Raw genomic sequence first — 21,976 nt, forward strand, 5'->3', positions numbered from 1 at the left:
AAAGAAGAAAAAAATTAAAATTGAATTCTTGCTTTTAAAGAAGACAAGTTGCTAAGTTAAAACAGTATAGTAGAGCATTAAGGTGGGATTAGGGTTTTTTAAGTTGTTTATGTTAACCCTGTGACTTATACAGCTTTTCTTATGTTGTCCTTTGGGAACTTTCTTTATATAATAACAACATGAAATAAACAGGCTGCTCAATATTTTGACTGTAAATGTTATGGCCACTTTTTTCTTTCAGTGAAGTAAACGTTTTCAGTTTTTAGTCACTAAGTCATGTCAAACTCTTTTGTGACCCCATAGCCTGTAGCCTACCAGGCTCCTCTGTCCATGGGCTTTCCCAGGTAAGAATACTGGAGTGGGTTGCCATTTCCTCCTCCAGGGGACCTTCCAGACCCAGGGATCAAACCTGCATCTCCTGAATTGCAGGCAGATTCTTTACCACTGAACCATCTGGGAAGCCTGAAACTTATCAGAGATCCTCAAATTCTGGTAGAATTGTTGAGAAAACATCACACTTAATCAAGATAAGTTTTTCAAAATAGTGAGCATGTTACTACAGAAGAAAACTTATAAATGTAGAAGTTCAACTTTTAGGTCAGCCTACTGGTGCCTTTTTGAATGGAGGGGAAAGAAAAACTGGCATAGTCTTCATCAAGCCCCTTTTATGTGGTGATAGAGATTAGATGAGTCCATTCAAAGGGGCAGTAGCAATTAATTACCTAAGTCACAAAGCTTTTTGTAGTGTAACTGTAGATAAAAGAGCTATTTGTAAGAATGTATAAGAAAATGTATTACACATTCCAGTTGTACACATACCAACAGTAATTCATTATTTTCTTTCCTTTCTGTGACTTTAAAATACTATTTCATCTGTAGTAGGTAAACTATGTTAGGTTTCATATCATGGTTATCTTAAGCCTTTTACTGTGTTTTCTATATTCTGTAATTCTGTTACCAGAGCTTATACTAAGGCTCTCTTCACCTGACACATGCCTCCTCATTCCTTTCAGACCTGTGTGAACTTCCCTGACATCCTCACCCACGCAGGTAGAATCCCTTCCACCTCTGGACTCATATTGAACTTTGTGTAAAATTCTGTTTTATAGTTTCATTTTTACTACATCTCATTGTCTCTCTTAAATTTTGTATACTGATAGTATTGCTATCCATTCTTACACCCATCCATGCATTCATTCATCTATTACATAAACATTTATCAAGCATCTACTTTGGCCAAGCACCATGCTAGTTTTGGGGATAAAGAGATAAGACACAGTTTGCCTTCAGGCACTTTAATAAGTGTCATATTAAAGATGTGACAAGAGCTTACACACAAAAGGTTACCCACAGAGATGATGAATGTAGGCATTTTCTATAGGGAAAGTTAGAGTTCTTTACTCTCTAAAGTTTTGTGGAAACCTCATAGGAGTTCTGTAACCTGAAATCTTCCTAAATAAAAGGTTCAGAGTTCAGTCATTGGAATCATAGATAATTGGGATTGAATCCCTATCTTACTTACTAATTATGTCATCTTGGGCAAGTTACAACTGCCTTAGTTTCCTCATTTATAAAATGACAATTTTACATATATTATAGAATTTTTTGAGTTTGAAAAGTTCTTGGCACAGTACTCAGCACATAATACATGCTTATTTTTTTAATTGTCATTGTTATTAACAGTTTTATTATTATTATTACACTTTGTGTCAGAAGATTCGTCTTTGTATCCCACTTGGTTGATAAGAAATCTTAACTACTGGCCTACTTGGATTGGAAGTCCAAAACAAAGCAATTTTATTTCCTATTTCACCTGAGCTTTTTGGCACCCTGCAGACTTTCTTCATTGCTAGTGAAATAGTTCTATACTTCTTATTACAGATATTCCTCAATTTATTCCCCCAACCAGCGATGACTTTTTCCTTTTCATTTATGACTTAAGTGAACTTTTAAATAGTTTAAATATTAGAATGTAAAGGCACAGGTTTTTAAAATGATATTTATAAAGAAAATGAATATGATCTAAATTGAGAATAATTAAGTCTGCTGTGTTAATAAGTAAATTGCTTACAATTTTCTTGTTGTTTATGAAATGATGGTAAAATGCCAGAGGTAATTTAATAATTATAAAATATTTTGAATTTGATAAATTTCTGAATCACATTATTTTATAGCATAAAGAAACCTTTTAGAAAACAAAAACATCAACATAGCAATGAAATTATTGACATATAGTATTTGCATTGCTAAGCTTGCACTGAAAAGGTTTTTGTTGCATATAATAAAGTATTAAATTGCATTTGGGTGAACTCTATATCATCACTAATATATATAAGTATTAAGTATGTTGCTGAAATATTTAAATGTACATACTAGTAATATTTTTAATATATATGTATTTTTTAAATAAACAGGATAGCAGTGCATGAATTTTCATTTATGATCTCTCAGTTGAAAATCAGCGACCGGAGTCATAGACAGAAACTTCAGCTCAAGGCACTGGATGTGGTTTTGTTCGGACCTCTAACACGTTAGTATTCTCTTGCACAAAATATGATGAAAAAGAGTAATCAGATCATCTGTTGTTATTTAAAGAAGGAAAAAGTAAGAAAGGTAGTAGACGAGAAGAACCCTCTGTTGGGTAAAAAGTACTATCTTAAAAGATTTATAGGATGAGATTTTCTGTCATTGAAATAGCGCGTGTGGTTATTTTCAAGGCTGGTTACTGATGTAGAAAGTTGTAAAACTGTATGTAAGTTGATTAAATTTCTAGATTTAAAACTCTATAGTAGTTTTAATGTTTGTTATTATAGTTCGATATTCACTAGAGTCCTTTTTAAAAAAGGTGCATTCTCACTATCTTGATGACGTGAAATAATAAATCCTAACTGGACTTTATTAATTACCAGGGAAGAGATTTTTAAGATACAGATCAAAAACAGTGGCCCTAGAGGCCTGCTTGAAACTGTATAAAGTAAGAGACTATTCTGGCAGAAGCACAAGGTGGAGAATATTATTTGATTGTTCTGAGGAAGAACATTAAGAAATTGCTTTGTCATATTTGTAAGGAAAATAAACCTTCTTTACCTTGACAGGAATACTTTCTTCCCAGAAGGGAAGTTTAATTTGTTTGCGTCATTTAATTTCAGATTTCAGAAAGCTTTGGGGGAAAATTGTTTGAAGAGTACACATTTTAGAGGGATTTTATTTTTTAAAACGGAATAACTAAATTAATTCTAGAAAAAATGGCTTTCACAAATTATAAATGAAGAAACTAATGTTTGTTTTACCTCAGTTTTTGCAGTTAAGAGGCTTATAGATTTCTATGATACTGTGTTGGGGGTCCCCCTGCTTAAAAAAGGGTTACTGGAGAGGTTGGATGCATTCCATGAGTTTACTGGTGGTTCTTTTTTGGCTCAGGCTAAAAGAGCAGCTGGTGAAACAGCTGGAACCCCCCTTTGTGAGAGTTGGTGGAAATGCACTGTTGGTGGGAATTATAAACCCTAGGAAATAGAACACTATTGAAATGCCAAGCGTTCCATGGAGATGATACCCTTTCTAACCTTTTCCTTGTCCTGAGTTTTCAACTGAATCTATTGGGGATTGTCTTCTGTGAGATTCACTCTAGTTTTTTCATGTGAATTATTGGTTAAAATAGGAATTAAACTATAGCATTTGTCTCTGTATACAGATTGATTGGGGATATTTTTATTTTATTGATCCAAGAACAAACTACTCTGTAAGCCAAACAGTATTATCATTTGTAAAGAAACCAAACTAGTCTCAAAGAAAGTTGAAAACAAATGTATTAATAAACAAACCAGTTTAGAAGTTAATGATGCATTACCTTTTTAATGTGTTTGTCTTAGAATTATTACTTGAGTGAATGAACCTTATGGTTGGAACACCCACATTAAGATTATTAAAAAGAAGAAAAAGAAACCTAGCAGTATCAAGTGAATGGAGATACATTTTAAAGGCGTTTTCACTGAAATCCTTACCAGTTCATGGTATTTGTTGTATAGTTTGAGACTTGTCCATCTTTTTATTATTATTTCTGGTGATTATAATTCAGCCTGAATAAGTCTCGTATTTGAACTAGAGCCTGAGCTGAACCTCTCAGCCCGAGGCAGAATAAAAACAAATCCTTTTGAGACTTGAGCCTTCTGCTAAGGAGTGAAGAGAGAATCTCTTTCACTGTAGGTGAGGGTATCTGCTCTGAAAATATGAAGCGCTGAGGATCTCTGGCATAGAGCATGCTGTTTACCACACTATATTAGCATACACGAACCCTAGCCTTGTAAGCCTAGGGTTCATTTCTGTGGCGCTCTTCATCTTGTCAAACATGGAAAATATCTCCTTGCTGCTAGAGGTATGGGCAGCTAGGCAGTTTTTCACTGAACACCTATAATCCGTTTGCAAGAAATAATACATCATGTTTTATTAGTTATCTTGCATCCCTCAATTGAGCCCCTGCCTTCAGAGATAAACTAGGAAATTATTTGACTAGCGGTTTCTGTGTTTTGTATTACTGAAGACAATAGGCCCTGGCTCCTTACTCCTTACTTTAGAAACAAGTAAGTGTTTAGAAACAAGTAAGTGTAGGAGTTACTTCTATCCCTGGGACCTGTTTCCCTCGAGTCACTGAGATCTCTGACAGAAAAAACACCTAAAACATGGCTTGTCCTGATCATTTGACCCGTGGTTTCTCAACCTTGCCACTATTTGCATTCTGGGCTGTATAATTCCTAGATAATTCTTTCTTATCACCAGAGTGGGAGCAGGAAAGAGATTATCTTGTACATTATTGGGTGTTTAACAACATCCCTGGCCTCTACCTACTAGATACCAGTAGCAAATAGCCCTCCTTCCACTTCCCAAATTGTCAAGCAAAAATTGTCAAATGTCTGCTGGAGGGAAATGTCCCTCTCAGTTGAGAATCACTGATTAATCCTAACTAGTTATGTGGCTACATGCTTGGGAAGAAAACTTTCTGGTGAATGATGAGGGTTTCAGTTTCTGTATTAAAGCATGGCCACTACCTAACTTGTCTGAAGTAACGGAGTTGGGCTGGTGATGGTGGAGCTCGTTATGACTCTTCACCCCATAGAGGACCATTCTCTGTAGAATGCCCCAGGAGTTTTGTCACTAACTCCTGTACCAGCAGGGGCATAGTGCATCCTTGTGGGGTTATCTCTGCCCCCTGTTGTTGTTTAGTTGCTCAGTCATTTCCAGCTCTTTTGTGACCCCAGGGACTATAGCCCACCAGGCTCCTCTGTCCATGGCATTTCCCAGGCAAGGACACTGGAGTGGGTTGCCATTTCCTCCTCCAGGGGACCTTCCTGACCCAGGGAACGAACCTGCATCTCCTGCATTGCAAGCGGATTCTCTACCACTGAGCCACTGGGGAAGCCCTTGCCTCCTATAGGCCTAGTATATCAGGTAGTTATCATAAACTCATTGATGATTTGAAGAAAAAGTTTGTAAAAGGCTGGGGCTTATATATGGGAGGGACATCTCATATTTTGTTTTGTTTTTAGATATCTACTACTTTTTAAATTAAGTGGCCATGTGTATTGAGATTTTGTGATACTCAAAGATTAATTGACCATCTGTAATTCTTTTTATAGGCCCTCCTCATAACTGGATGAAGGATTTTATCCTTACAGTTTCTATAGTAATTGGTGTTGGAGGATGTTGGTTTGCTTATACGCAGAATAAGACATCAAAAGAGCATGTTGCAAAAATGATGAAAGACTTAGAGAGTCTACAAACTGCAGAGCAAAGTCTGATGGACTTACAGGAGAGGTGAGTAGGCAAAAAGGCTATGAATCTTGTTTATGTGGGACCGTACAGTTTGTGAATATGTAATATGGGCATGTGCTTGTGCATTTGTGTTTAGGTTGATACATACATCAGGAATTGTGTGTACACTCACTTCCTTTCAAATTTTTAGGAAGGTCATAATTACAAATTTATTAAAAAAAACTATGCAGTAGGGAATAAATGGATATTAAAAAGGTGAGCATTAGGGAATAAATGGGGAGAAGACAAGTGGAAATCAAATGTAGGTAGAATTACATGTGTAGTTAAATTTTATTTTAAACATGACTTAAATAATTATCAATTTTTTAAAAGTGTTTTTCCTGAAGAGTGTTTCCATGCTATTTCCCTATTTTTAGCCCAAGATAAACCAAATAGCTATCTAGTAGGTTACCTGATGTTTTTGTTGTCCAAATTTAAGATAAATAGAAATTGCTGCAAATTGTGATCGAAACATGTATATTATTGCTTGATACATATTTATTCACTAAAATAATGAAATTTTGGAAACTTTTATGAGGAATTGTCATGTTTATTCTGTAAGGCTTGAAAAGGCACAGGAAGAAAACAGAAATGTTGCTGTAGAAAAGCAAAATCTGGAGCGCAAAATGATGGATGAAATCAATTACGCAAAGGAAGAAGCTTGTCGACTGAGAGAGCTGAGGGAGGGAGCTGAATGTGAGCTGAGTAGACGTCAGTATGCAGAGCAGGAATTGGAACAGGTATTTACGTTTTAAAGAAGTGTTTGTGAGGAAATTTGTATTGCTACTCTGAGGATTTTTTTAAAATTTTGCTCCGTCTCCTACATTTTGTTCCATCATATATTCTTCCTTGGTCAGTAAGTAGGGTCACCTGTCCATATTGTTAGCACTGGGCAGAATTCATACAGCAAAAAAACAGAGAACCAACTAAAAGATAAAGTTAGCATTGTGTTCACTCATGAAGTCCTAGCCCATGCCACGTTGTCTAGAGTAAACCTAAGATGTTTATTTAACATCTGTAGTATGTGTCAGTTTCTGACTATAACCTAGTAGTAAAGTATTAGTATATATAACGTAAAACTTCTCTGCTCATGTTAGTAATCTCTATTAAATATCCGTTTGAATCCTGTTAAATGGTTTTAGAACATTCTGTGGTACAGATTTTGAAGTTGTCCAAAAGGTGTCCTTTCCAATATCTGCTTCTACTGTGCATTTTTTTTTTTTTTTTCTACTGTGCATTTACTCAGGATGGAATTCAGGCATTACACTATCCTTCAGAGAAGGTGGGGAGGTCGCCGGAGAATATCTTCATAGGTAGATGTATTAGTTTTCTAATTCTGCTATAAAAAATTACCCACAAACTTAGTGGCTTAAAACAACACATCGTTATTATCTTAGGTTCTTGCAGTCAGAGTCTAAAATAGGTCTACAAGGCTGCATTCCTTCTGGAGGCTCTGGGGAGGATCTGTTTCCTTGCCTTGTCCAACTTCTAGAGGCTGCCTGCATTTCTTGGCTCATGGCCCCTTCCTTCATCTTCAAAGCCTGTTGCTCCAGCCTCTGCTTCCGTAATCTCATCTCCTTCTGACTTTGACCCTTTCTTTACTGATAAAGAATCTGAGGAACAAAACGAAGACAAGAAAGTGTGTTCAAGTTTAGAGAGTGACTTGTAAGACAGGGCCAAGAACTTAGGTATTCTGCCTCCCACTTTGCTTCATGCACTGTTGCCTTCTCAGTCAGGTGCCAAATATGAAATAAAAATTAAGTAATGAATGAGTTTCGGTTTAAACTTAGACTCATCAGAAAATGTTCAGTGTATGGTACTAGTTCCTTCAGGATGGTCATTTTTGGTAGGACTTGTCTGACTGAATGCAGCTATCTCTTTGGTTAACTGTTAACTTTTCTTTCTCTCATACCCTAGACATTGTCTTTTGAGTCTTTTCCCTGAAAGGAGTTTGTTCTCTAAAATGACTCCTAGATTTATTTTTCAGTCTGGTCCTGTTTACATGACAGAACCTTCTTTATACAGAATGTAGTAAAGAAGCAAGGAGTTCACAAAAAACGCCTAGCCAAAATTACCCTGTGTTTGAGAATTAGTTTTATGTTTTTTACTTCTGTGACAACTCCATACCTATTCTCAATGAGAATTCAAGCCTTGGTTTGTTCGCAGTGCTAAACTAAAAAGTTTGATAACTGTTTTTCTGATGTTTGCAGATAAGAAAGAACAAATCAGAAAGCAGTAGAGGGAAATCTATAGAGACATAAACTGATAGCATGTTGTAATGGAGACTGCCTCTCAGTGAGAGGGAAGACACCATGTAAAGAAGGACCTCTTAATCACAAGTATCCTAGTCTGGAGTTTGGAGCCTGGAGGCCTTGCACTCCATGCTAGACCCTAAGATTACCAGGATATTACAACCCAGCACAAATTTAATAATCCTAATGAGATCCTCAGTCAGTAAGTTTAAAGGAGAGAATTGGGTATTTAAAAAGAACTCTGTCCAATATGATTATAGTAATAAGAAACACAATTTTATGAGTGCTTACTGTGTGCCAAAACTTTATGCTGTGTACATCATTGCAAATGGTTTGCTCATAAATTTTAATCCTCACTGTACATAGATACATTCTCATTTACAGATGAGATGTGTATGCAGAGAGGTTTAATAACTTGCCATAGGTAACACAGCTATTATGTGGCAAAGGGAAGATTACATGTGTCTTATTCCAAAGTCCATGTTTTCCCGTACTGCTATTAAAAGCTTTGTTTATAGAAGCAAATTTAACTAGGAAATTAATTTACATATTGTGTCACATAATCCACAGTTCCACATAGTTTAAAGCTTTATTGTATTTTGTGTGATGGGTAATCAACTCCTCAAAATTAAAAGGCAGAAAAACTGGTACATATTTTGTTAATTTCCATTAAACAAGAGCTTTTGGATGAATAATAGTACCACTTTATATTTTGTGTGGTTTAAATACATAAATTATTTTGTTCTTAAAGTCTCAAGAAACTTAAAATCAGGACAAGTCGTAGTACCCCTGTTATACACAAAACAAAAGCCTCAGAAAGGAAAGAACTTGTTGAAGCTCACAGAGGTATACATCGTAAAGTCAGGTCCAGAAGCCAAGCTTTCATATACTTTGGTTGTTTTTGTGTGTGTATGTGTGTGATACCATGTTTTTAGTTATTACTGTTTCAGTCCTAGGAGACAAAAATTATATAATTATTATATTTTGAAACAACTTAATTCATCATTTGTAAAAACTATTAATTATTCAATTTTCACTGCATCTATTTCCCTCTTTATTGAGCTCTTTGGGGGAGATACATTTATGGACACAATATTAAGGAAAATCTTAATGAGAAAAACATGAGCGAATTTGTTCAGATTATCTGTATACTTACCTGACAATGAAAATTTACAGAAATTTTAGCTTTAGAAGATGACGGGCATGTGACCTTCACTTTGTAGTGTTACATAGAACTCCGTGTCACAGGACCTGAGCTCAGCTTCTTTCTTGAGAGATTAGCAGGGACGCCTCAGGGCTCTGCCAGCTGTCTTATTAAGCACAGTATTGTCCCAAGCATATTGCATAGCTAATCGTGTCAGGCCAAGTGTTGCTTATGATTTGTCTTAAGTAAGTGTTGTTTTACTTTCCCTGTTAATGTCTATATTTTGAATTATTTACTTCCTGTCTGATGGTTTTAGAGTTTTAAAAAGTTTTTAGAAAACTATTTTAAAAAGTATTTCTCTACATTTTTTTTCTTGTAGTATCTGACAGCTGTTCTCTTTATTAGAAATTTGTGTCTAGTATTCTAGTTTACCCTGGCATGTAAGGTTTATTTAAATAAATTAGATTTCATCAGATCAGACGTTCCTTTGCACGTTAGTTTAGGGATGAAGTTTCAGTTTACTTAACTTGGGAAAAATTAATTTTCAGTTTTGGGGCTCCCAAAGCAGGATGCTCCATAATTCACTCATCACTTTGTCTGAAGGTCTTGAATATGTGTGCATAATTTCATAAATTCCATCCTGTATCTTTACACATCCTTAGCTTGAGCTCTTGCTAGTTTTTAAGTGAATCATTCCTAGAATAGGTTATCTCTTCCTCTGTGTCATTTTCTTAGACTGTCCCTAAGAGGTTTTTTGGTAGCACTTAATGCCACCTCACAAACTCACACACTAAGCATTTTAGTTTTCTGTTTATTGTCTGGCTCCCCTAAAAGTTAACTAGAAGAAAAACTTACACATTCTGACACGGAAGCTATTCATGGTTTCCCTTGGAAAAATCAAGATGAATTTCACTCATTGTCTGTTTTCTTATTTACATTGGTCTGTTTTCTTGAAATTTACATTTGGTCTGCAGTTTATCTACTTTTTGATATGTGAGAAGCAGGAAAAAACTAAATAGAGGTGATATAAGACAGACTATAAGGGGCAAATGTGCTCATAACAGTGAGAAATAACTGGCATAAAGAAGATGTCTGAAAACATTTTTTAAAATGGTGTAATTACTTTAAAAATGAGTGTATAGTTATAGTTTATAGTTCCCAGCAGAGTCTATATAGTGTATAGTTCCCAGCAGAGTCTATATAGTGTATAGTTCCCAGCAGAGTCTTCTGGGAACATTAGAAGGGGTAATAGGACAAGTATTCACCCTGTTTTTGATATTTCTTCATATTCTGTCCATAAACAAACAAAAAAACACATTATGAGAAAAATGTAATCCATTTCAGTTGTTACATGCCCTGGGTGTTTGTCTCTCAGTTGAGTCTGGCTATTATAAAATGTGAAAATGCAGTATTGCAACCTAAGAGAGATGTAAGCTCCCTCTCACCCTCTGTCTTTTTACAATCTTGCTTAGTGAGTTTAAGATGTACTTAAATCTTTAACTTTTGTTTTAACGTTAGAAATATCATTTTAGACTGTGATTTTACAAATTGCTTTTTTCTTTTAATTCTGGTACTTAAAAAAATCTTAATTTCTTTTTTTTTAAAAAACTTAATTTAAATAGTTTTTAAAAAGAGAAATTTCTCTTTCTCTCTCCAACCTCTGCCACTTTCCTTTGCATCTCTTTCTATCTCCCTCTCCTCCACTCCTCCTCCTCTTTCTCTCTCTTTTTTTTCCCCCTCCCTCCCTCTCAGGTTCGAATGGCTCTAAAAAAGGCGGAAAAAGAATTTGAACTCAGAAGCAGCTGGTCTGTTCCAGATGCACTTCAAAAATGGCTTCAGCTAACACATGAAGTGGAAGTCCAGTACTACAATATAAAAAGACAGAATGCTGAAATGCAGCTAGCTATTGCTAAGGATGAGGTACTCGACTATATTGACTAAACTTACTAACATTTCTAAAGGGATTAACCAGTTGGTGTATAAAGGCCTGAATAAAATTTGTAGTATCACAGATTCTTTGATGAATTGGAACTTAGTGGGTAGATTGACTCTTGTAATCATAGGCTGTAAAGTTACTTTTTGAAGAGAAGGGTATACCTTTCAGAATGACCTTAGTATCATTTAAAAATCATCCCTACTATCATGATCATAAATGTTTTATACAGAGCTTTTCTCCTCTAGGTTGCTGCTTCATATCTGATTCAGGTTAGTAGTTACTAGAACTTAATGTCTGACTATTAATAATTGTGTGAAATTATTGAGTCTTATTCTGATTTCTAGTGAAAAAGAACAATAAAAAACAGTGCAGTCACTAACACCTCCATTGCAGTAGGATATAGTTTATGTTCTTCTAGTTTTAAATAGAAGAGTCAGGTCTTTCTGATCCATGCAAATAAAGAGAAACAATTCTCCAGAACAAAGTTTGGCTTAGGAAAGCATGCTTTCGCCCTCATCTGTTTTCCTTTTTTAGAAAATAGGGCTATGTCTTGGCTAATAATTCTCCATTGATTTTATAATTATTAATATAGTCAAGACAAAATAAACCTTATTAGTGTGTGTTTTTTTCCCCAAACTGAGCCTTATTTTTCTCTCCTTGGGCTTTTAGGCAGAGAAAATTAAAAAGAAGAGGAGCACAGTCTTTGGAACTCTACATGTTGCACATAGCTCCTCCTTAGATGAGGTAGACCACAAAATTCTGGAAGCAAAGTAAGAATCTTACTGCAGTTGTCTATTTTTATTGTGTAGAAATAGAATTTATAGACAGTTTGTTTTAATTTGTAATTATAGACAATTTTTAATTTTAATTTGTTATTTATAGACAATTTATATTTTAATTTGTCATTTAATCATGTTCTATTATATCCTTTATGCTAATTCCAAGAGGGGATAATTTCTTATGGAAATTGGTTAACTGCCTTGGTCTACTCATATAGTTGCCTGTTTTCAGTGCTGTATTAAAGACTTTTGATGCAAGAAGTAATTCCTATATTGACTTTTCCAGGAAAGCTCTTTCTGAGTTGACAACTTGTTTACGAGAACGACTTTTTCGCTGGCAACAGATTGAGAAGATCTGTGGCTTTCAGATAGCCCATAACTCGGGACTCCCCAGCCTCACCTCTTCCCTTTATTGTGATCACAGCTGGGTGGTGATGCCCAGAGTCTCCATTCCACCCTATCCCATAGCTGGAGGAGTAGATGATTTAGATGAAGATACACCCCCAATAGTGTCACAGTTTCCCGGTAAGTGGTTAGTTCAAAAAAGAGTTGATACAATTTAAAAATTAACTTTGTACCATACCTTTTATGAATCATTTGCTTTGAAATCTGTAATAAAAATTTAGTTAATTCTTCATTTTTTTTTCTTTTTGTTCATTGTGTTTACTGTTTGAGAATACTATGTAAGGTATGTGTGGTATACATATGTATGTACGCATGTATAATAGCACATCATACATGCTAAGTCATTGTATGAATGAAATGCTGCACTTTGAGGCAAAACATCCTTTCATATGATAGCATTATCTGTAGTAGAAACTAAAAATTAGTGGAAGACCTTAGAAACCTAAGTCCAATCCTAGCTCTGCCACTCACTAACCAACTCTGTGACTTTGAGCCAATCAATTTATTTTAAATTGAGTTGCTGTCCCAATAGGCATATTTCATAATATTTAGTTTTGCTTTTCCAATTCTTTTTATTTGAAAATATTTTCCTGCTGTATTTAACCCATAAAGCACTAAATCCATTCAACTTTAAACAAAGTTAAATGTGTTTATGTTTATAAAATATTTTTTTTTTGTGCTGGAAAGTGGTGCTTCTCCCAGAGGTGGTTTTAACATGTACAATTTTCATTATAATTGCTTTGTTATGTATGCTCTATTCTTTGCAGATGTTTACAATGTTAAGAGTACATTTTGATAGGTGAAGTTTTAATATTTTATAATTTATTAATATTTGGAATTTTTGCAAGGTTACAGAGATTAAATTTAAAATATATATTTCTTACATTAGAAATTATTTGAAGAACTATTTATCCTTATTATTCCTTGTCTGATACGTTTTCCCAGTCTTTGTAACCCTTTTGAAACAGTATCTATAGAACAAGATTCCAAAGAATGGAGCGCAAAATTTAATCATTTATCAGTTGAAAACTTACACAGAAATTTGAGACAAATCATGATATATGATGATTTTCCAGTTTAAAATTTTCTGTCCAGTTGTTAGAGCTTTCCTAAAAGTTAAGATTTAGAAAGTGTTCTAATTTTAAAGCAATTTTATGAAATAAAGCCCTAAATATTTGAAAATAATTCGTCAGTGACCTATTTGGTTGTGTTCATATTTCTGATTTTAATTATCTAGTTTAATGGTAGACAGGTAGTACAGGCAGACTGGGGAGACACTAACCTCTTACAAGAGGAACAGGGGAGAGGGCAGATTGTACGCAGTATTTACTGTATTTACATACTGCAAGTGTGACCTCAGTCATTCCACCTGCCACATGCTGCAGAATAGTGATGATTGCAAAGTTTTATCTAGATGTGGGCCAGCTCTTCTGTCAGCTTGTGTTTATCGGGATTATGTGCCCTTAGGCTGCCTTTAAGCTTGCCGTATGCAATACTGATTCACAAGTATATGGTTTTGTTTGAAAATGATAGCTTTTTAGTTACAGTTTCTCCTTAGAAACATTATTCAATATCAGAAGTATGTATATATGTATTCCCTAAAATTAACCAGTTTTTTTCTTTCCTTTTAAAGTACTTTTTGATTAGGACAAGATATCTACATGTGCATTTAAAACAAAACTTACAATTAAATGTGAATAATTTCTTTATGATTGTGATATACAGAGAAATCTGAACTTTTAAAAATAAGAAAGTACAAGAACTGATTTTAAATTCAGTATGATGTTTTAGAAATGCTGAAATTTATTATCTGTGAAAAGTAAGTTATACCAGAGATTACACTTTGAGAGCTCTGTCTCCACCCAGTGGCACAAAAGTAATACTCTGTTTACTGACAGAAGCATAATTTCTAGACCTGATAGATAAACTCTTGGCAGCAGTACTAGGGTCTAGGGTAGAATGAAGGATCTTCATTATATATCCTGTAAAGCAGTTTTAAATCTGCACCATGGATGTGTGGTAAATTATCTTAAGTGTGAAGTAATGACAAGGAAACCTGCCTATGGTATGTTAAGTGCCAAATAAAAGATTATAAAACCATATACAGAATAATATTGTAATATTGTATATGTTTAAGTATGTACAAATAAAAAAAGAAAATATTATCAAAGGTTAGCTCTGTGTGGATAGAACAGGTAATAGTTGTTTTCCTATGACCTTTATAGTATCTACTAAATATTTATAGTGGGATTGTAGTAGCAATTTATTTAAAATTTCTTACCATAAAGCTCTTCAGATAGGCTTTAAAATGCTGAAAATAAATTGCTTATTTACTATGAAGATAACGTTTTGCTTTATTCATCTTTCTTTTTCTCTGAAAAAAGAAAATACGTCATCTCCCCGTCCTACTAAAGTTGTGTGTCTTCTAAAGCCTTTTGTACTTTTAGTACATGCAACTATAGCTGTAAGCAGTAGATACAATTGGTTGTTTAAAAATGTACATAAATATTATCAAGCTGTAGGTATCATTTCACAACTTCTTGCTCACCAGTATGTTTTAGAGAATTTCCATGCTTATATACAGATAAATTAAATTCACTAAAACTGTTTAATATGAGTTAACCACAGAGACATTACTTTATCAACAAAGGTCCATCTAGTCAGGCTACGGTTTTTCCAGTAGTCATGTATGGATGTGAGAGTTGGACTGTGAAGAAAGCTGAGCACCGAAGAATTGATGCTTTTGAACTGTGGTGTTGGAGAAGACTCTAGAGAGTCCCTTGGACTGCAAGGACATCCAACCAGTCCATTCTAAAGGAGATCAGTCCTGGGTGTTCTTTGGAAGGAATGATGCTAAAGCTCAAATTCCAGTACTTTGGCCACATCATGTGAAGAGTTGATTCATTGGAAAAGACTCTGATGCTGGGAGGGATTGGGGGTAGGAGGAGAAGGGGACGACAGAGGATGAGATGGCTGGATGGCATCACTGACTTGATGGCCGTGAGTCTGAGTGAACTCCGGAAGTTGGTGATGGACAGGGAGGCCTGGCGTGCTGCAATTCATGGGGTTGCAAAGAGTCGGACACAACTGAGCGACTGAACTGAAGTGAACTGAACCACAATATATTTATTTATGTATTGTAATAATAAACTAAGATCGTGGCATCCAGTCCCATCACTTCATGGCAAATAGAAGGGGGAAAAGTGGAAGCAGTGACATTTTCTTAGGCTCCAAAATCACTGTGGATGGTGACTAAAGTGGTTCTCAGAGGAAAATCTATAGCCATAAAATCATATATTAGCAAAATGGGAGGACTGAAAATTCATAAACCATTTTTAAACAACTTGGCAACAACTCTTAAGAAATGCCTTCCCAACAACTTAGAGATTTCTATGTGTCCACCCAGAGAAACTCTCCAAGTCAGGACAAAGGAGACAGAGATAAGGATACTCACTGCAGTGTTTTTTGCAAGAGCATAACAGGAGAAAGAACCTATCTTGGCAGAAAAATGGATAAAGTGTAGTTTACTACTCTGTATGTGTTCAGTCATTAAGGTGTGTCTGACTCTTTTCAAACTCATGGACTGCAGCATGCCAGGCTTCCCTGTCCTTCACTGTTTCCTGGAGTTTGCTCAAACTCATGTCCATTGAGTTGGCAATGCTATCTAACCATCTCATCCTCTGCTGCCCTCTTCTTTTTTGGCCTTCAATTTTTCCCAGCATCAGGGTCTTTTCCAATGGGTCAGCTCTTCACATCAGCTGGCCAGAGTACTGGGGCTTCAGTTTCAGCATCAGCCCTTCCAGTGCATATTCAGGGTTAATTTCCTTTAGGATTGACTGGTTTGATCTCCTTGGAGTCCAAGGGACTCAAGAATTCTCTCCAGCACCATAATTTGAAAGCACTGATTCTTCAGCGCTCAGCCCACTTTAACTGAACCTACAGGTTTTGACATGTGTAGTTTGATTGTCATTTAGTTTTAAAAATGTTAACAACTTTTAACGTGTCTCTTCCTTGAGATATTAATTACCTGGGAGTATATGTTTTAGTTTCCAAATGTAGTGTGTTTGTTTTGTTGTTTATTTGGCCCTTAATTTTTAAAAAATATCTTATCAATTTCTAATTGTATTCTGGTTAGAGATTTGCACCTGTATAACATTTATTTTTTGGTATCTCCTGAGACTTGGTTCATAACCTAGCATTTATTTGATGGAATATTTAAAATTTTGCACACATATCTGAAAACTAGTTTCCTAGTTGTTAGTTACAGGGCACTACATTGTTAGTTAAATCATGTATTAGTTATGGAAAATCTTCTATATACCTACATTTTTGTCTACTTTTCTATCAGTTACAGAAAGATGTGTTAAGAACTCTCATATTTATCAGTTTATTCTTGTGATTCTGCTCATTTCTGTTTTATATAGTTTGAACCAAGTTATGTGGTGAATACAAGTTCACTGTATCCTTTTAGAAGATTATTTTTTTATGATTATGCAGAGACTGCTTTACAGCTAGCTAACAGTACTTTTTACTTTTCACTTTCATGCATTGGAGAAGGAAATGGCAACCCACTCCAGTGTTCTTGCCTGGAGAATCCCAGGGACAGGGGAGCCTGGTGGGCTGCCGTCCATGGGGTCACACAGAGTCGGACACGACTGAAGTGACTTAGCAGCAGCAGCAGCAACAGTACTTTTTGCCTTCAAGTTTGTATTATTTGATATTTAAATAGCTAAAAGAGCTTTCTTTTCATTAATATTTGCCAACATAATATTTTCTCTTTCTTTACTTAAAGCTTTTTCCATCATCAGACTATAGAATATGTCTGTATAAGAAATAGCAGTAACTGCTACTCCATTGCATTCTCTTTGAGGATCTCTGTTGCCAGCTATGGTCAGCTTAATCCAATTACATTTAATCTGCTTGTTGATCCATTTGGATTTATTTCTGGCATATTATTTTGTCTATTTTCTACACCTCTTCTCAGCTTCTCTATCATTCTCCTAAGGTTATTCAGGTGCTTTAATTTTAGACGCTCCCCTCCCCATCTTATATATTAGTGTTGTCTAGTATTTTCTTTTGAATACCCTGCAAAAATCATTTTTTATTGTTTTATTCCATCATTGCTGAGAAATATTTATGTATTTCTCTGTTCTTTGTATTTTCTTCATTTTTTCCTTTTTTCTTCTTCCTTAAAAATATATTTTTTAATAAAAGTTCTTTCAGGGAGTGACTGGGAGTGGTAAATTTTTTCTTTGCCTAAAAATGTCTTTTTTTTCACTTTCACTTTAGGATAGTTATTTAATAGGATATCAAATTCTGAATTAATAATTGTTTCTCCCATAGTATTTTGAGAGCATTTTCTGGCCCCTTATTGTTACTGCTGAGAAGTTCTAGTAAGGTAGATTGTTCTCATTTCTTTTTAGTTAATCTCTTATTTCTCTCATTGCCTAGAGAATGTTTTCATTTTCTTTTATAATATAGTTCTGTTATAATATAATTAGGTATAAAATTTTCTCCAGATACTTGGTATGCTTTTGAATCTGAAGATGTATATCTCTTTTCAATTATGGAAAATTATTAGTAATTTTCTCTTTGAATATTATTTTTCTTCTCTCTGTTTACTCCTACTATAATATTAGCTGTACAGAAATATAAGACTAATATTAGCCTCTAGTTACATGTTGGATTTTATTTTATATGCCATCTCTCTTAACCTTTCTTTTTATCTAATTGTGCTGCATTCAGAGAAATTGCCTTAGATTTGTCTTCTAGATTACTTATTCTTTCTGCAGCTCTAATTTTGTTTAACCTGTTGCTTGAATTTTTAATTTCAGTGACTGTTTTCATTTCTGTTCTCCTTGATTCTTCATAAAATCTGCTTGTTTTTTTTAATGCTTTTCCTTTTCTCATATTTTCAGTTTTTGTTTTATAATTTAATGATCTTAAACATCTTATTTTTTAGTTTTATTTGATAATTGTATTACTTGGTGTTCTTGATGAATTATTGCACCTGTTTCTTGAGTTTGCATAGCAGATGGCTTCTCCTGTTTTAAAGTGTTTTATTGAACTATCTTAAAGAGATTTGCTTTTTTTTTTCTTCCTCCTGGGAGACATTTGTGAGGAGTAGGAGTAGGAGTAAGAACTATCTTCAGGGGATTTGCTTTTCTTCCTTCCTCCTGGAAAACACTTTGTGAAGAGCTCCTCAATGTGATTTCTTTTGCTCTGGCAGTAGTTTCAAGGGCTTCACCTACTCAGAACCATCCTTTTTTTTTTTTGGTTAACTTCTTGAATTTGAGTTTCACAGACTTTTGCGGTAGTAAAAACTTGATCTGCAAGGTAGTCATGAGTTAGCTTGTACTGAGTTTGAGTATTGAACACCCAGAGTACTGATGTTTCCGCAAGAGCCTTTTTTGGTTCCTGTACCGGCAGAACATGCACTGAAGGGAGTTCCTTGTTCATTGGTCAGATTTTTTTCCAATACACCTTCCCACTGAGGAGGGTGCTGGCCCTTCCAGGACCAGGCTTTTATCCAGAACACTCGCTCTTGATTCCTTTTCCTCCCCTTATGTGAGCTCTAGCTGTCATTTATAGCCCCCAATTAAAACCCAAACCCTTAAATTACTGAGACTGAGGCCCTCCCACAGCAGTTCCCACATCACTCACAGGCCTATTAGCTCTGGCTTTAGTCTTTCTGTTTGGCATCTGAGAATTTTCTCTTCTTCCTTTCAAACTCAGCTATGCACTTAAAACTATTGTTTTATTTTATTCCACATACTGAAGTATTTGAGGAGATTTAAAATATGTGGTTAGGGGCTGAGGGGTTGAGGATGGTGGTCAGCTTATCTTTGACTGCCATATTGCTAGAACCAGAAGTCCATATATTACTTACTATTTTTGGTTGTTGGTGGTGGGGGGACCCCCTTATTCAAAACAGAATTTTACCTTCTTTGTCATAAGGAAATACAGTTTGCAAAATAGCATCATATTAAACCACTTTGCCTCTGTATGTAATTACTGATACTAGAATGAAAAATTATCTCAAATTTCTGTATAGTAAACTTCAGTGTTTCACCTAACTAGTCTGATAAATCACAGGATGGGATGGCTGTAGACTTTCATTGAGAATTGATAATTGCCTGGAAATATTAAACATACTCACCTATGTATAGAAGAGTTTGTTACCCAAGGTCAAAGTGAACTGCTTTTTAATCCTACTTGAGTTTTATGGTATTATAACTGAGTGCAGCCTTCTGTAGACCTCATTAAGCCACAAGGAAGAAGGACCCTCAACTCTAAGTGTATATATCTCTAATGGAAGGATTTGTACATTTCTTTAAGTGAAAGAGATGGCAACATATGTGAGAAGAATTTTCAAAAGAATTGTAGAGTTGTAAACAATTCCATATGTGACCCATGTACTGGTTCTTATCTTTGTTATATTCTTTATTGGATTACTTAAAATTTTCCTCATGTAATATATTTAAATTTTTTCTTAAACCTTCTTAGAGACACATCTTTCCATATTTGTGAGTAATATTCAAGTTTTGCAAGCAGGGAACCCTAATTCTTCCCAGTCTTTCTCATCACTCCTAGTCATGGCTGAATGTGGCTACATTTTACTGTATATACCAAATAAGCAGTGGCTGATGAGAGTGGCTGCATCATATGCTAAGAGTTGCAGAACTTAATTATCTGTGTTAGCCTGGATACATTCTTTTAGTATTTGTAGGATGTTATTTCTTCTTTGGCGAAGTGATATTGGACTTTGGAAGATTCTGATATTGGAAATCTTCTAGTTTTGTAATATAGGAATAATAAGTAAGTAAAATTCTAATGGTTGGCCTACTAAATTAAAAGTATTTTCATATTGTATGATTTGTGCTTCAAGAAAGCGTTATACAGAGGTAGTCCATTATGGAGGTAGTCAGATATTATGAAAATATTCCCTTCAATTTCACCTTCTTTTTTTTTACTCCATCAAGATATTTCATTGGCTGTTTCTGTTTGAGTTGTTCATTGATTCACCCACTGAATTCATTCAGCTTACTGATTCACTCAGTAAATACTTCTTGTACATCTGCTTTTTTGCCTGGCTCTGTGCGAGTTGTTGTGATGCAGTGTTGAACATTTTACACAGTTAACTCCTTCACGAAACATGCAGTCTAATGGAAGACCAACAAGAGCAATGCAATGAGAACAGTTTCATGATGTGAAAATACACTGTGGTATTGCCGTGTGAGAACAAGGAGGGAAATGCTGACCTTAAATTTGGAGGGGCTAGGAAAGTTCCTGGAGGAGCTGCTTTTGAAGCAAAAACCTGAAATAAGAGGTCAAGGGAGAGATGAGATGAGGAATGGAACTGTGAAGTGAGTATCTTTTCCTAGTGTTCCTATAACAGAGAAGAGGGACACCAGTTCCCAATCAGAGGCTAGATAAATAGGGCATTCTAAGCCATGTTAAGGTGTTTGGCTTTATCCTAATCCTAGAATTAATGGGAATCAAGTGTTCTAGGCAATAAAATGCCATATCCCTTTTCCATCATAAAGAGGTTGTAGAGGCCGCTGCATGGAGAGTAAGTTGGAGGAGAAAGGCCAGTTATTAGTCTGGCACAGTGGTTCAGCATGATGCAGTGGTGGTGGAGGGGGAGAGGACCGATGTGAGAGAGGCTGCGGAGGTAGAGCTGGGAACATGTTATGAGCAGCTAGACGGAGATTGTGGTGAAGGAAGAAGAGTGTCAGGAATATCTGATGTGTCCAGCTCATATAGCTAGGTGAGGTGTGATGGTGTTTTTTTAAACCAAGGTGAAGAACAGAGAAGGAGGAGTGTGTTTGGGAGGAAAATGTTGCATTCAGTATGGACATCGGTGGAATACTTAAGTGTCCAGTAGGCAGGTGAATGGGAAGTTCCAACGTTTAGAAAAAAGATGAAAGCTGGAGTCACAGATTTGGACTTCTGTTGACTGCAAAGGATAGTCGAAGTAATGGGAGTGGATGAAATTTGTTGAGAAGAAAAAGTGGAACAAGAACAGAACAAGGCCTAGGATAGAACTTTGAAGCGGTGAGTAAAGGAAGAGGTGAGAAGATGGTTGGAGAAGTCGAGGGAAGGACAAACTGATGTCACGTGCTGATTCAGTGGTAAGAAAGGATGGAGATACTCACTGAACTTAGCAGTGAGGACGTTTATCTTAACTTTGTTACCAGTACTTGTAGCGACATCATATGGAAGCACTTTACCATTTCTTTCCTGAGTGAGTGAAGATAGAGGAGAAAGCAACTCTGATCATTTACATGAAAAGAAATAGCGATGTCCGCTGAAAACAGTCTGAGCGTAGAGGAGGCTTTGTTGTCGCTGTTGTGGTTTATCTGTTTCTCGGGTTTGTTTTCTCAACTTTTATTTTTGAGTGCTGATGGGAAATGGAAGAGGAGAAGATGAAAATAAAGGCAGCAGAAGGGACAGTCAGTAGAATAGGGGCATGGAGCTGAGGGTCGAGAATGGGACAGTAGTGGAAGGAACAGGGCGTGTGAGCTTGAAGGGCAGAAATGTGATCAGAGTCTAGATTACCTGGTATCTTAAACTCACTGTTTCAAAAATGGGAGTTTCGAATAACAGTAAGACCAAGGCACGAGAGTGGGTGGTGGAGTAGAATAGAGGTGAA

The 21,976-nt window shown here is 35.6% G+C and overlaps 1 protein-coding gene across 1 annotated transcript in view; it reads left to right on the top strand.

Annotated features, from left to right (window-relative positions):
* The window catches only part of STIM2 (stromal interaction molecule 2), a 178,496-nt gene that overhangs the window by 150,076 nt on the left and 6,444 nt on the right, over positions 1-21,976 (top strand). Inside the window, exons 5-11 of the mRNA XM_052641997.1 lie at positions 2,415-2,530; positions 5,631-5,808; positions 6,368-6,545; positions 10,954-11,121; positions 11,383-11,406; positions 11,807-11,907; positions 12,203-12,441. Coding sequence (XP_052497957.1) covers positions 2,415-2,530; positions 5,631-5,808; positions 6,368-6,545; positions 10,954-11,121; positions 11,383-11,406; positions 11,807-11,907; positions 12,203-12,441 — 1,004 coding nt within the window. The remainder of the gene's footprint in view (positions 1-2,414; positions 2,531-5,630; positions 5,809-6,367; positions 6,546-10,953; positions 11,122-11,382; positions 11,407-11,806; positions 11,908-12,202; positions 12,442-21,976) is intronic.

This window comes from Budorcas taxicolor, chromosome 6, assembly GCF_023091745.1.
Source record: "Budorcas taxicolor isolate Tak-1 chromosome 6, Takin1.1, whole genome shotgun sequence".
NCBI classification, from domain to species: Eukaryota; Metazoa; Chordata; class Mammalia; order Artiodactyla; family Bovidae; genus Budorcas; species Budorcas taxicolor.